General features: G+C 39.4%; 1 protein-coding gene across 2 annotated transcripts in view; it reads right to left on the reverse strand.

The window, feature by feature from the left end:
- DERA (deoxyribose-phosphate aldolase) overlaps positions 1–14,450 on the reverse strand; it is a 117,419-nt gene extending 102,969 nt beyond the window's left edge. For both annotated transcript variants that reach the window (XM_077870930.1, XM_077870929.1), the window contains exon 1: positions 14,363–14,450. In XM_077870930.1, the coding sequence (XP_077727056.1) occupies positions 14,363–14,393 (31 nt within the window). In that variant the 5' untranslated portion in view covers positions 14,394–14,450. The remainder of the gene's footprint in view (positions 1–14,362) is intronic.
- Between the last annotated feature and the right edge of the window lie 403 nt (positions 14,451–14,853).

Raw genomic sequence — 14,853 nt, forward strand, 5'->3', positions numbered from 1 at the left:
GTGACATAAATTTTAAACATTTCAAATCACTCCATAGTGATCCATTCTCCAAAGTTCACAGATAGGTATACACCTTATATAGTAGTTATTGTCCTTGGTGTTAAGGAAAATGTGATCAAAATAATAAGAAGAAAACTTGTAGAGAAAAAAATAAAAATTAAGTGTTAACAGACATCTCTCAAAAAAAAAAAAAAAAAAGAGTAAGTTTTTATGAAAGGGGGAGGGGAATCGGGCTTGACCTCAAAGGGTCAAAGGGCAGAGGTGGGTACAGGTCACAGGCACAGGCCAAATGACACAGAATCATCAAAGAAACAAAGAGCAGAAGTGTTGGAATTTGCACACTAGGCAGTAAAAAGCCACTGTAAGTTCCTAGAAAAGGCGACAATGCTTCTTTATTCATTCCATTTAATAAACACTGATAGAAACAAGTTGCTTGGGGCAGCCCCGGTGGCGGCGCAGTGGTTTAGTGCCCCCTGCGGCCCGGGGTGTGACCCTGGAGACCCTGGATCGAGTCCCACATCGGGTTCCCTGCATGGAGCCTGCTTCTCCCTCTGCCTGTGTCTCTGCCTCTCATTCTCTCTGTGTCTCTATGAATAAATGAATAAAATCTTTAAAAATATATATATATTTAAAAAAAAAGAAACCAGTTGCTTACATCATGAAAAGTCCTGTTCTAAGTGAAAGGAGGGATACAGATCTAACAAACACAGACCCTACCCTCAAGTGGCTTATTAATACAGTAACGCTAAAACATACACACACAAGATGAAAATCAGTAGCTACCAGAAGAGAAGACAAAGGACCTCAGAAGATGAGGGATGAACAGCAGAGGACACAGTCTTCACAGATTAAATAATGAAAGCAGGGGTGCCTGAATGGCTCAGGGTTAAGCCTCTGCCTTCAGTTCAGGTCATGATCCTGGGGTCTTGGGATCAAGAAGGAAGCAAGAAGCCTGCTTCTCTTCCTCCCTCTTCCATTACCCTACTTGTGCTCTCAGGCACGTGGTCGGTCTCTCTCTCTCTCTCTCTCTCTCTCTCTCCCCCTCTCAAATAAATAAATAAAATCTTTAAAAATAATTAAAGCAGTATTTTAGGAAGATTACTGAAATAATCTATTAGTCACTCATCAAATTAAGGGTGATCCAACTGTCTTTCTCACTGAATACTGACACTAACTCTGCCACATAGTAGGTCCATTTTACAGATGAGAAAACTGAAACTCAAAGAGATGAAATCACTTGTCCAAGGTCACGCAGAATATGTCAGGGCTAAGATTCCAACCCAGGTCTCCATGATTCCAAATCTACCCTACTTAGGGAACAATCATTTGGTTGAAAACACATTTACTTAATTCAACTATTTGACAGATAGTCTTAAGAATTTAACAGACATTTCTATTTCCAGTCTTGTGAGAATTCCTACCTGGAATTCCACATTCACCATTTCCTGACAGCACTATTTAGTTGTCCCCATCAACTCAAGTTATTTCCTTTGACTAAAGACAGTGATTACATTAATTTGATTATATCAGGGTATATACTTCTCAAGAAATGTAAGTCCATCTTTAGAGAAACCAAAATAGCAAATCTGAGAAGATAAATATAATTTCTTCTGTGTGAGCAAACAACAAGAAAAAGTTTAGCCACATATAGATTTTCCTGGGGCAGATAAGACAGACCAGGGTGGAGAAGTCAGCTGCGAGGCTACCAATGTGATTTAGGTGTATAATAGAACAAGCCAAGCATAGGAATAAAAGAAAAGAGAAAGGGGGGAATCCACAAGATATTTTTTATGGAAGATACAGTAAGACTATAATCAATACTCTGCCATGCAGAGGAATAAACACAAAATAAAAGGCTCTGACTACATAAAGATTTATGAAGTTGAGATGTACACTCATGAAACATCTAGAGAGAAAGAAAATATATAGTTAGGTATTCAATCAAGTTCAATCATCAGAGAAACAGGGGAGAGGGAATGTAAACTAATCCCTGGAACTTAGAGCCTTGAAAGCCAGAGAGGACTGTGATGGCCAGGGCATGAATAAAAAAGTATGAATTCCAAGCACAGGGAACATCATAAACCTAAAATTCCAAAGAATGGAAATTCTAAGTAATGATCAGAAGACTCAAATAAGTTCAGAACTGAAAGAATCCTCAGGGATCATGTGTCTGCTTTTTTGTTTAATGTTTTAAATAGACTCATTTTTTTTAGGGAAGTTTTAGGGTTACACAGCAAAATTGAGCAGAAGGTACAAAGATTTCCCATCTCCTTTTGTCCCCATACATGCATAGCCTCCTCCACCCCATACATACCCTCCCACCCTCCCACCCCACCAGAGCAGTGCATTTGTTGATACACTGATGAATCTCCATCATATAAGCTAGTACACTGAAGTCCCCTGCCCAAGACCACAGGGCCAGATGCAGAGGTAGGACTAAAATGCTGAAGTCCCAATCCTATATTCTTCCCAAAGAAGCCAAAAGGCATTCAGTGAAGCATACATGACCAAATAGATTCCCATCAATCATCCCAAAGGATACCAGATTTCAAATTGGACTGTAAAAATAGCTACTGTCATGTACCAAAACAATTTCTTTCCAGAGTAGATGGAACTCTGCTTTTGTCTGGGACATCTTCAGGTAGCATCGATGCCTCTAGTCTAGACTCTACATGAGAATCACTATGTACCATAGTTTCTCTACATTATGTAATTACTAAGGTAATACTACAAGCAATCAAACACAGTATCCATCTACAGACTGAAACTGATTTTTTTTTCTTCCTGGAGCCAGCTCTATGGAGGTGTTTTCACTAATAGAGATCCATATCAGATCTTTGCCTATATAAAGAGACCTCTCACAGTATTTTAAAATGATTATCCAAAGGTTAATAATCCAGTGTTGGCTGGTTCATCATTTGAAACAGGCAGCTGCATATCCTGACGATGGGCAAAGTCCGCTCTGTGTACAGCAGTGCACCTCCCCAGTGATATTTTAGTTTGATTAATGGAAGTTTCTCAAGGGCAGGGCCTCCTAACTTCTACTGCTCTCGTGTCTTTCACAAAGACATGGAAAGTACTGAGTATACAGCAGGAGTCTCTATATATATATATTTTTTCAACTATATATATATATATATATATATATACACACACACACCTGCTGAATAAAATAATTTAAATTATTATAATGACTGTATCCTGGAGTCAAAAGTTGAAAAAAAAAAAAAAAAGGCTACTGGGTGACTCAGCTGGTCAAGCATCCAACTGTGGATTTCAGGGTTGTGAGCTTAAGTCCAACATGGGGTTCCATGCTGGGAGTGGAGCCTACTTTAAAAAAAAAAAAAAGGAAAATAAACTGTGTTTATAAAGATTTAGAAGACTAAGATAAATTTCTTGTTTCTTCTTGGAAAACTATCAGAAACACTGAAATTTCTCCCCACATACTAAAGAGAAAAAAAAAACTCCCTCGAAACATCAAATCCTACAGAGCTTGAGCTTCTTTGCCAAATCCAAATAAAATGAGAATCATCACAACCTACCTTTCCACTGAATCCACAATACAAACTTAATTAATAATCTCCAAGGAAACATGAACAAGTTCTTTTTTTCCACCAGAAAATTAACTACATGACTCTTTCTGGTAGATCATCTCACATCTTCAGGTAATGAGAAATCTTTAGGGTCTGTCCCCTCCTGTATCTGAGGACCATGGAGAAGATACACTCATGCCAATTTCCAAAATCACCATGAAGAGCACTTATATTTCCCATTAGTCACTGGCATTATTTGAATAAAATACACTCCTTTTCAGACACAATGTCCTTTCACTTATATGCAACTAGTTGACTGCCTAACACCCCTCCTGATTTTTCCAAGATGCCTTCATGCTTAATTCTTCACTTCCTGCAATCAAAAAATAAAAGGCTCCTTTCTCCCCAAATCTGCTTACAGAAACATTGCTAACCAAACATAAATATGACAAAGAAATTAAAGGTAAAAGTGACAGAGAGAGGATCTGTCAAAAATGATATATAGTAATGGAAGATTCTTGAATCTCTAATTAATCTAGGTTACTCTAGAATTTCCTGCAGGGTTCTGAATCTGAAGTGCTCACAGGAACCCTCTGCGGAGCTTGTGAAAATGCAGATTCCTGGGCACTTCTCCCCACTATGGATATTTAAAGCTACTGAGGGACTTGGAAATGTTCATTCGAGAATCTCTACATCTTAGATGAAGAGTCTAACATACCTTAAGCATGCTAGACACCTAGCTTAGTGTCAAATGTTAAATTTGAATTTCTCTCTCTCTCTCTCTCTCTCACACACACACACACACACACACACACTCTTACGTTCTGGCCATGGGGACAGGAGTGTGTCTACTAGGTGTTCAACTGAAAAGTTTATCCAAATCCAGATTACAAGAATAGTTAATTCGGATATTTTTACCAAACTATAAAGACCACAACCTTGACATCATTAACCACATTCCGTCAGAACCAAAGCACCAGTTAAGTGGCATTCTTTTAGGAAGTAATTACCAGAAGCTACTCTTATCTCAGCCTTTGCTTTAGGCAAGGAAGACCAGACTATACAAAGAGAGTCAGAAGTTGCAGCCAGTGTCTTCACATTTTAAAATATCCTGTATAGTTTGCTGGAGCGGAGATGAAACATTATCCTTCTCTTGCAACCACTTTAGTTTCCAAGGGACTGACTCACAGCTGAGGCAGACTGACGAGAGGTACATCCGTTAGACAAGCACACAACACACACCAAAGTTAACTGAAAAATTTCAAAGTGCCTTTTTATGCCTTCAACTCAAAGATGAACACATTTCAAGGTGACCCAATCCTCAAGTGACAGACAGTGTTTTAAAAGGGCCAGAGCTCTCCACTTAAACAATTTCTAGTGACATGTTTAAATCGCATCCTCAAGGGCTCTATCTGCTGTCCTATTTACTAGTCTTTCTTTCCAGAGGTATCCCATTTTAAGTGAGTGCTTGAAGTTTCTCTTCCTTTCTGACAATTAATATCTACGAGGCTGAGATGCTTAAAAAAAATTTTCTTAACTAAGGAGGCACCATAGAGGACTTTCAATTATTTAATTGTATGACCAATCCAAATTATTATACTTTTTTTTTTTCTATTTATCAGAATAATAAAAGACAGCCTTGGGGCACCTGGGTGGCTCAGTGGTTGAGCTTCAGTCTTTGGCTCAGGTTGTGATCCTGGGGTCCTGGAATGAGACCCACATCAAGCTCCCCGCAGGGAGCCTGCTTCTCCCTCTGCCTATGTCTCTGCCTCTCTGTGTCTCTCATGAATAAATAGAATCTTTAAACAAATAAAAATAAAAATAAAAATAGTAAATAATAGCCTCATCACTCATGCTCACAAGCAAATAGTAAAAAACTTCTAAGGTAAAAGCCAAAGTTCATAAAAGGATGCCAATTTAAAATCTAAAGATGCATATAATTATTATACTGACAGTGTATGTATTTCATAAATAGAATATGAAGGATTGTTTTCTTTCTTCACTAAAATATTACTCTTACCCATTATAATATAATGAGAAGATTACACTAGAAATCTAAAAACTGGGTTCCTATAGTTAAAGAAACATGCCACGCTGGTTTTACTCAGGCCCTTTGCGGAAACTACCATCTGTTAAAATATCCTTTACCAAAAAGCCTCCCTTGAACTGCCTGTGAATTCCTCTGTATTTCTGCAATCTGACTACTTCTCTGTAATGATTTATATGACTATCTCCCTTAGTGGACTGTGAACTCCAGGGAGAGCACAGAACAGGTAATGCTTATTTTGATAATTTGATACTATAAGTATCTAGAAACAAGTGCCAGCAACAGCAGGCACGCCACATAGTTTGTTTTTTTAAAAAAACTATGTATATACTATGTATAGTATAAACTATTTATACTATAAATTTATAACATATAAAAATAAATTTTAAAAAATTTATTCTGGTGCCCTCTTTCCTTTTCCTTTCTGAGCATTGTTGGGAAGGGTGGTGGGGGGAGAGGATAATCAAAGTTCTCATTATAGAGAGAAACATAGATAGATGATAATTAGATAAATATAGAAGTAAATGCGTGTGTGTGTGTGTGTGTGTGTGTGTATAGTACATACATTCTCTAGCTCTGCCAAGTGGGAGACTTGGGAATAGAGACACTCCATTTACCAGGAGCATACCAACTGCCCAGATCTTGCTTCTAAATACCATCATCCACCAAAAGAAACACTCAGAGAAATGGCTGGCTCTGGTGCTAGGGCAAAGAAAGTATCAAATAAACGTGGAATATCTTGTGAAGCCGGAAAATAGGAAGTACTTAAAAGTAATGGTCATGTCAAAAAAAGAGAGAAGCCAGGCTGAAAGGGCTCTCGTAGGCAAAATCTGGGACAATCTGAATATTAATAATAGTAACAATTACAACACATGGGGAAAATAAGAAACCTCAAATACATACTAATATAAACAAGCAAACATAAATAAATTGAAAATTTGCAGAGAAACAGGATATTTAAATAGTTTCAAGGTACCACCCCACAGGGGCACCTGGGTGACTCAGCAGGTTAAGTATCTAACTCTTAAAAAAAAAAAAAAAAAAAGATTTTGTTTATTTATTTATTTATTTAAGAGAGAGAGAGAGAGCACAAGTGGGAAGAGGAAGAGAGAGAGAAGGACAAGTAAACCCCACACTAAGCTCGGAACCTGACGTGGGGCTCAATCCCACAACCCTGAGATCATGACCTGAGCTGAAATCCAGAGTTGGATGCTTGACTGACTAAGCCATCCAGGCACCCTGTATCCAACTCTTGATCTCAGCTCAGGTCTTGATCCCAGGGTCATAAGTTCAAGCCCTGCGTTGGGCTCCATGCTAGGCATGGAGCCTAGTTAAAATTTTTAAAGTACCACCCCCACAAAATACATATTAATTACAAAGGTTAAAAACTGACTTTACTGGGGCATCTGGGTGGCTCAGTTGGTTAAGTGTCTGCCTTCAAGCATCCTGGGATTCAGCCTGACATTGGGCTCTCTGCTCATTGGGGAGCCTGCTTCTCCCTCTCCCTCTGCCTGCCACTCTACCTGTTTGTGCTCTCTTTCTCTCTCTGTCAAATATATAAATAAAATCTTTTTAAAAAACAAACTAACTTTACTATGGGAAGGCTGGCTACCACCTTAACCGAGTGATCAAAATGAACATCATCCATAATGAAATAAATCAAAATCATATGCTTACTCAATAGGATGCAGCAAGAACACAGCATCTTTTCTGTGATAATTCCATCAAAGATGCATGACCTATATCTAACCACAAAAAAAAAAAAAAAACAAAAAAAAAAACAATGCAGACAGAAACTGAGGAACATTCTACAAAATACCTGGTCTGTAGACTGCAAAAGCGTGAAGATCCTGCAAGTCCATGAAAGACTATTCTATACTGAAGAAGACTAAAGAGACACAGGACAAAGGCAATGTGTGATTCTGAACCAAATCTTTTTGAAATAAAGCACAGTATTTGAACAAGTGGTTACATTTGAATGAGATTCATGTACTGGATATAATAATGCATCAATGTCAACATTCTCACTATAATGGGTGCAATGCTGTTGTAGCTATTAAGAAAAATCTCCTAGAGGAAATAAACAACCAGAGGTAGTGACACAACATGTCAGTCAGACATTTTCCTCAAATGGTTCAGAGGAAAAAGATCTTCCTACGGTACTTACAACTTTCCTAAAAGTTTAAGGTTGTTTTAAAGTTAAAAGAAAAAGGTGTAGCAAAAAGAATTTTTTTGTTATTCTGGTTTATAATCATATTTAATGGAAGGATAATAAATTCATCATTACCAATATCATAATTACATAAAATAATTACTTTCATAGTATCTTTTTACCCAAGCTCCTAGAATATTCTGCACACGTGCATAAGTGCACACACACATACACATGCACATACAGAGGCAGCTATGGTACAAAGAACTTGGAATCAGAAGTTCTGGATTTGAATCACGACCTCAACTCTTACTAACTCTGAAACATTTAACAAGTTACTTACACTCTCAATGCTTTAGTTTTCTCACCTATGAGATGAGGATTACTAGGAGAATTAAAAGAGAAAATGTTTACAAAATTACCCTATTAGACCCAAAAGAATATATACATATGTTAAGCATTAAGGAGAAAAAATACTGGATTCAGATATAAAATACACACTAACTTAAAATATTGCACAAACCAAGTTTAATGTCAAAAAAAAATCTCAAGTTAACTCCACTTGGTCCATTTCCCTCAGAAATCTATAAATTTTTAAATTTTATTCTTACCTAACCTGAGCTACAGCCAAATTTTCACATGCCACCTAATAGAATATGCTACCATACATTTTGTTTTAAGCAGGGATTGGCTTTTTTAACTCAAAAACAAACTTCAACATCCTTCTGTCTCACTAAATAAATAAATAAATAAATAAATAAATAAATAAATAAATGGAATTATTGAAGGGTGATTTATGTCATTTCTCTCCTAAAATCTAGAGACTTTTAATTCTGCTTGCCTTGTTTACAACTGAAGAGATTCTAGTTCTCAGGAAACTATAAAGAGAGGCCTCAGACTTAGAAATCAAAAAAACAAAATGGACAAGAAAGTCATCTCAAATTAACAAAACAAATTACAAATTTTCAGTAAGTACTTATTTTCATTCTTTCTTCTTCTTTTTTTAATCATGAGATGACATCAAGAGACAGGATTGGTTTTTAAACCCAGCAAGACAAGGTAAGCCCAAAGACTGGAGCATGAAAGCTGGGATTTTATAAAAATACAAAGAGACAAGAAAAAGAAATTAAGGAAACTAAAACTCCTCTACTCTGATCACTTGGCAAATCACTCCCAGGTCCCCACTCCACGATGCTCTGAGGCATACTCTGAGGTGTATCAGTACATCTATGTAAAGAATTCCCAAAAGTGCCTGGGTGGCTCAGTCAGCTGAGCATCCCTCGATTTTGGCTCAGGTCATGATCTCATAGGTCATGGAATCCAGCCCCACATGGGGCTCCATGCTCAGTGGGGAATCTGAGTGAGATTCTCTCCTCATGCTCCTTCCCCTGCTCTCTCTCTCGAATGAATAAATAATCTTAAAAAAAAAAAATTCCCAGAGGAAGGATGGGTTTAACATGTCATCCCAGAAAATTTCTCATTCAGTGATATCTAAACCTACTCTCCTAATCTACCAAAGATTGGATACTTCCATTCTTTCTCAAAATAAACTTCATCTTCTCTAAAACAAATTGCAATGGTTAAGGTGTGGATTATGGGGGCACCTGGCTGGCTCAGTCATCAAGTCTTCATCTTGGGTTCAAGCTTCACATTGGGTGTAGAATTTACTTAATAAAAAAAAAAAAAAAAAAAGGGCAGCCCCGGTGGCGCAGCAGTTTAGCACTGCCTGCAGCCTGGGGTGTGATCCTGGAGACCCAGGATCGAGTCCCACATCGGGCTCCCTGCATGGAACCTGCTTCTCCCTCTGCCTGTGTCTCTGCCTCTCTCTTTCTCTCAATCTGAATAAATAAATAAATCTCAAAAAAAAAAAAAAAAAGGAAAAAAGAAGAAAGAAAAAAGGTAAAAAAAGAAAAGAAAAAGAAAAAGAAAAAGAAAAAGGTGGATTATGGGAAGAAAACAAAAAGCTTTCACAGAGGATCCCTGGGGGGGGGGGGGGGGGGTCAGCGGTTTAGCGCCTGCCTTCGGCCCAGGGCGTGATCTTGGAGACCCAGGATGGAGCCCATGTCGGGCTCCCAGCATGGGGCCTGCTTCTCCCTCTGCCTGTGTCTCTGCCCCTTTCTCTATCCCTGTGTCTCTCATGAATAAATAAATAAAATCTTTCAAAAAAAAAAACAAGATTTCACAAAGACATGGGCAAACCTAAGAGACTCACATTAAAATTATTCACCTGCTATTGACTTGCTGGTCAACAATACAGTCTTGTATTACAGACTGAGTGCCCCCAATTAGCACCAAGAGACAGTGTCCAGTGGTTAACCATGCAGCGTTAGCACCAAACCACCTAGGTTTGAATTCTGGCTCTGACACCTTAGCTCTGCCTAAGCTCTGCCTAACTGGTTTTTGGCAAGTTACTTAAAACTCTCTGTATCTCAGTTTGCACATCTGCAAAAAGGACATCATAGTAGAATCTTCATAGAGCTGTTGCGAAGAGTAACAGATAATGCAAAAAGTATTTAACATACTGCCTGGAATGTAGCTAGAGCTCTATGTTAACCATTATCTTTGTACCTAGCATCTAGGCACAGTGTCTGGCACGTGGCTAGTGTTGAAGAATTATTCTCCAGCATCCTGTGCTTGGCCAAACTTTAAGATTTAAAATTTCATTCCAAATTATTTTTTAAAAAATTCTTTAAAGATAGCTTTGCAGTGGAAAAATCATCATTACCAAAATCTGTGTTCTACATCAAAGTTACTCTTCAGCAGGAGTGGCAAAAATGAGCTCCCTACATTCTTGGTTCTTACCTAAGTTCTTCAAGGGAAAATAAAAGTTACAATGTCAGAAGGCAGAACACTTGGATATCACAATCCATTCAAGGTACAGCTTAGGTACCTCTAGCTAATTGCTTAAGCGGACAAAAATAAATGAAAAATAACTGCTTATCACATTTGCAATTATTTTAATTGTATCTTTGGCTTGATGCCCAGCTCCTGAATCAGACCTAGGTCTGTGAAAGCAGGAACTATCCTTGTCCATCTTGTATCCAGAATACTACTACCCAGTGCCTAATTGGTATTCAATAACCACTTTCTGAATGAATAAATGTGCTTCATAAAATACAAAATCCCATCATGGCTCTTGGTTTGGCAACTAGCCAAAGCTAATCTCCTTTATCTGTGTTTTAAACAAATAAGAGACCCCTTTTGTTTGTTCTGACTTGCACTACAGAAAGCGCCTCCACAGAGTAAAATAATCTTTACATTCCTCAGTAATCATGATCTCTGATCATTCCAACTGAGGATATATGCCTAAAATAATCTCCTGTGTATGTAATACAGGAAAGCCATCCCTCCAAATTAAAAATCAGTTTTTGAAAAATAAAAAAATAAATAAATAAATACACAAATAAATAAAAATAAAAATCGGTTTTTGGGCAGCCTAGGTGGATCAGCAGTTTAGCACCGCTTTCAGCCCAGGGCATGATCCTGGAGACCCAGGATCAAGTCCCACATCGGGCTCCCTGCATGGAGCCTGCTTCTCCCTCTGCCTGTGTCTCTCATTAACAAATAAATAAATCTTTAAAAATAAATAAATAAATACATACATAAAATAAAAATCAGTTTTCAATTGCTTTCTTTCCCTATTGTTTTTCAGACACTTTTGACATTTTTCTTTCTGTACACAAGAGCTTACAGATATACAGAGTAGGGAGATCATTAGAAGTCACCTAATACAACACCCCCATTTTCCAGATGCCTCCAAAGAAAATTACATTTGAATGGAAGCCATAAATAAATAAATAAATAAATAAATAAATAAATAAATAAAAATTTTTTTAAAAATGAAAGGAAGCCACACAGTCAACATCCTTCATAAGCCTCTTGAGACAAAAGTAACAAATTTAAATTTTAATAATGTTCAGAAAAAGGAAAGTGTACCTCCCCTAGCACCTGCCTACACAGAAATGCCCCAGTTCTCCCAAGCAAGGAGCGGTTCTAAATTCATTAGTTCATTCAACAGGTATCTTTGAGGGCCTCTGGTGCGGTGAAAACTATTCCAGGTGCCTGAGATACACCAAGGAACAAAAAGAAAGATCACTGCCTGAGCTGTACCTACATTTTAGGCGAAACTTGGGAGGTGTCTAGGAGAATAAAGAAAAGAACATAGGAACATTTTAATAGAATACATAAGGCAAGAAACGCCCCATAGCACCATAGAGCTCATTAGGCTAGTGGTTCTCAAACTTGTGTGTGCTGCAGAACCACCCAGAGGACTTAGAACTCAGAAGGCCCAGCCCCATCCCAGAACTGATTCATTAAGATGTCAACAGGGCCCGAGAATGTGCATTTCTAATATGATCTCATACAATGTCAACGCTGCTAGTCCAGGAAGCAAACTTTGACAGCCAATGACTTAGGTGGAAACAAATCAAGTAGCTTGGCCAGAACCATAGGCTTCTCAATACCAGGCCCAGATTTAGGGCTTTTAACCCTTCCGACTCCAAACTGATCAAGCTTTTATGAGGATACAGCTGTCACTTATGCACAAGGGGCAAACACAGCCCAAAGAAAGTGTTTTTAGCTTTATGTTTGAGTTGGAGAAAATCAGAAATGTTTTAAGTATAAAATACCCTACACAGACAGCACTGATCACTAACCACAGACATAAAAATTAACATTAAAGTTAGAGGATTTGCTTTCTTTCACATATCTAAATGCCATGATAAAAGTAGGTTTTCCCTAAAGGGTTTGATCATAAGGGTGAGGCTCAGTCTCAAATGAGCCTATTTATTTATTCAAAAAAAAATCTATTAACTAGAGGTATATACACTTCATATAAATAAGTGATTGGATTAGTAATAATTTCAGGTTTTTTGTGCTAATTATATTTTCTAAAATTTTTACAATAGTCATGAATTCCTTTTGTAATAGGGAATTCACATTAATTTCTTTAAAAGAAGTGACAGTGTTTATTCAAAAAGACTTTTAATTAGAAAACTATAAAAGGCATCAGTTAATATACTGCATAAATTAATACTGAATGATTTTTTTCCTAGTACATAAATAATTCAAGTAACTTATTTTACATTTTAGGCTAAATCTCTGTCTGGAATAATGATTAATACCAGGGAAGGAAAAAAAAAATCCTTGAAATGTATCTGATTTTATTTAAACAAAGAGAATAAAGCAAAACTATGATCCTTTAAATAGCTGCAAAAAAACTACATTTACAATTATTCTACATAACAATTGTTTTTTGTCTTTACTGATACTTTTCAACAAATGTACGGATGTGATGGTAATTTTTGCAAATAAGGTAAAATGTCACGTGTCAATTTTATCAATAAAAAAGTAAAAATGGTTTTAATAGTATTTCTTGGAAGAAAAATAAGCATCTAAGTTTTGGAAAATAATGGTGTATGCTCAATGTGTGCCAAGTACAAGAGCCATATTCGAGAAGATACCAACGTAAGGCCTACACTCCATCCTGTACCCCATCCACCATCTTTCTGGATCTCCTAATCTGGGGAATATGCCTTTATTACTAAAGTCCACGTCTCAGATTTAAAACTAGAGTTTAAAACATAATCTGCTAAAGGGCAATAACTTGAAGGAGAATCAATTTGGTGAAGAAATCGAGTATCTTTATAAAGACACACACTTACCATTTAACAAAAGTTCTGGACTACCTCCTTAAGTCTGGCCTATTTAATTGGAACCGTCACTTTTAAAGAAAGAAAACAAAAAGTGCTTCCGTGTGTCGCAAAAAATCATAGCTAATTCTCTGAAAACTAGCCCCAGAATGTACCAAACACTTTAAATCCTCTCATTTGATCTCCAAACTGCCCTACGAAGTACTACGATTATAACCATTTTACAGATCAAAAAAACTTCAGCACAGAGTGATCAAGGAAGTTGCCCAAAATCACACAACTAAGTTGAAGATCCAGGATCCAGGCATCCGGAGCTACACTCGAACTGAGATCTTTAACCTCTGGCCCCGATCGTGGTTCTGCTGTTTGGATCGTGAAATTCTCACATTTGAGGAAATCAGAAGTAAACTTTTTCCTGCCATAGTCGATAGTATCAATAAAATGAAAAACGATCAAATAATCAATGCACGCGCGTTCGGGAATCTCCGGACTTCACGGAAACGGGCCCACTTTCCCAGGGGCAAGGCCGCGTGGGGCCATCGGGGCGCAGGTGGTCACCGCGGAAGCCCACGGACGCCCGGCGGGGAGCCGTCGCGAGGGGCTCGCCCGGGGCGGGGGGGGCTGCCTCGGTTTTGGGGTTGTTTCCGCTCGTGCGTTTTGGTGGTTTGAGGGCTTGCTCTGCTGTGTGAGGGCCCCCCGGGGAGGCGCTGCTAGTGCGGTCGGCTGGTTTGGGGTCGGTCCGTCTGCCAGCAGCGGGGGCAGAGGGAGCGAGTCCCGCGGGGCCACGCCAGGCGCCAGGCGGGTCCCGCGCTCCGCCTCCCGCTCGCCCCAGGCCCGGCGCCCGCGAGCACCGGAGCCGCCGAGCCCCGGGTCTGGCCCTGGCCCTAGCCCGGGGGGGGGGGGCGGGGGGCGGCGAGCGCGGGGAGCGCTGTGCGGGGGCGCGGTGGGTGCGGGCGGGGACCACCCGCGGGGCCCTTACCCAGCTCCGTGCCCCAGTTGCGCGCGGACATGGCGCCGCCGGCTGCTCGGCGCCCGGCTCCCTCGGCGCGGCCCTCCCCGCCCCCCGCCCCCCGCCAGGCGGCGCCGCGCTCGCCCCGCCCCCCGCCGCCCTCCTCCGCCGGGCGCCAGCGCCCCGCACGGGGCACCGAAGCCCGTTTTAAAATGCGTCAGTTGCCAAATGCGCTGAGCCAACACGTTTAGAAACTTGTCACTGCAAGATGAAGTCACGCCTGTGCCTCAGCATTGCACTGAGTGATGCAGTGGGACGCGGGACGCATCAGCTGCCTCTCTCTCTCTCTCTCTCTCTCTTTCTCTCTTTTTTTTTTTCTTCTCCATCAACTGCCTTTCTAAGCTTCATTTTTGTCATCTCTAAGAAATGACCTTGACAATTTCTTGGAAATTATTAGAGAAACTCAGAATCTGTGATACTAACTTTTTGGTTTTTTTTTCCAGCCTGACTTTTCCGTATCC

Source organism: Canis aureus, chromosome 25 (assembly GCF_053574225.1).
Source record: "Canis aureus isolate CA01 chromosome 25, VMU_Caureus_v.1.0, whole genome shotgun sequence".
Lineage (NCBI taxonomy): Eukaryota > Metazoa > Chordata > Mammalia > Carnivora > Canidae > Canis > Canis aureus.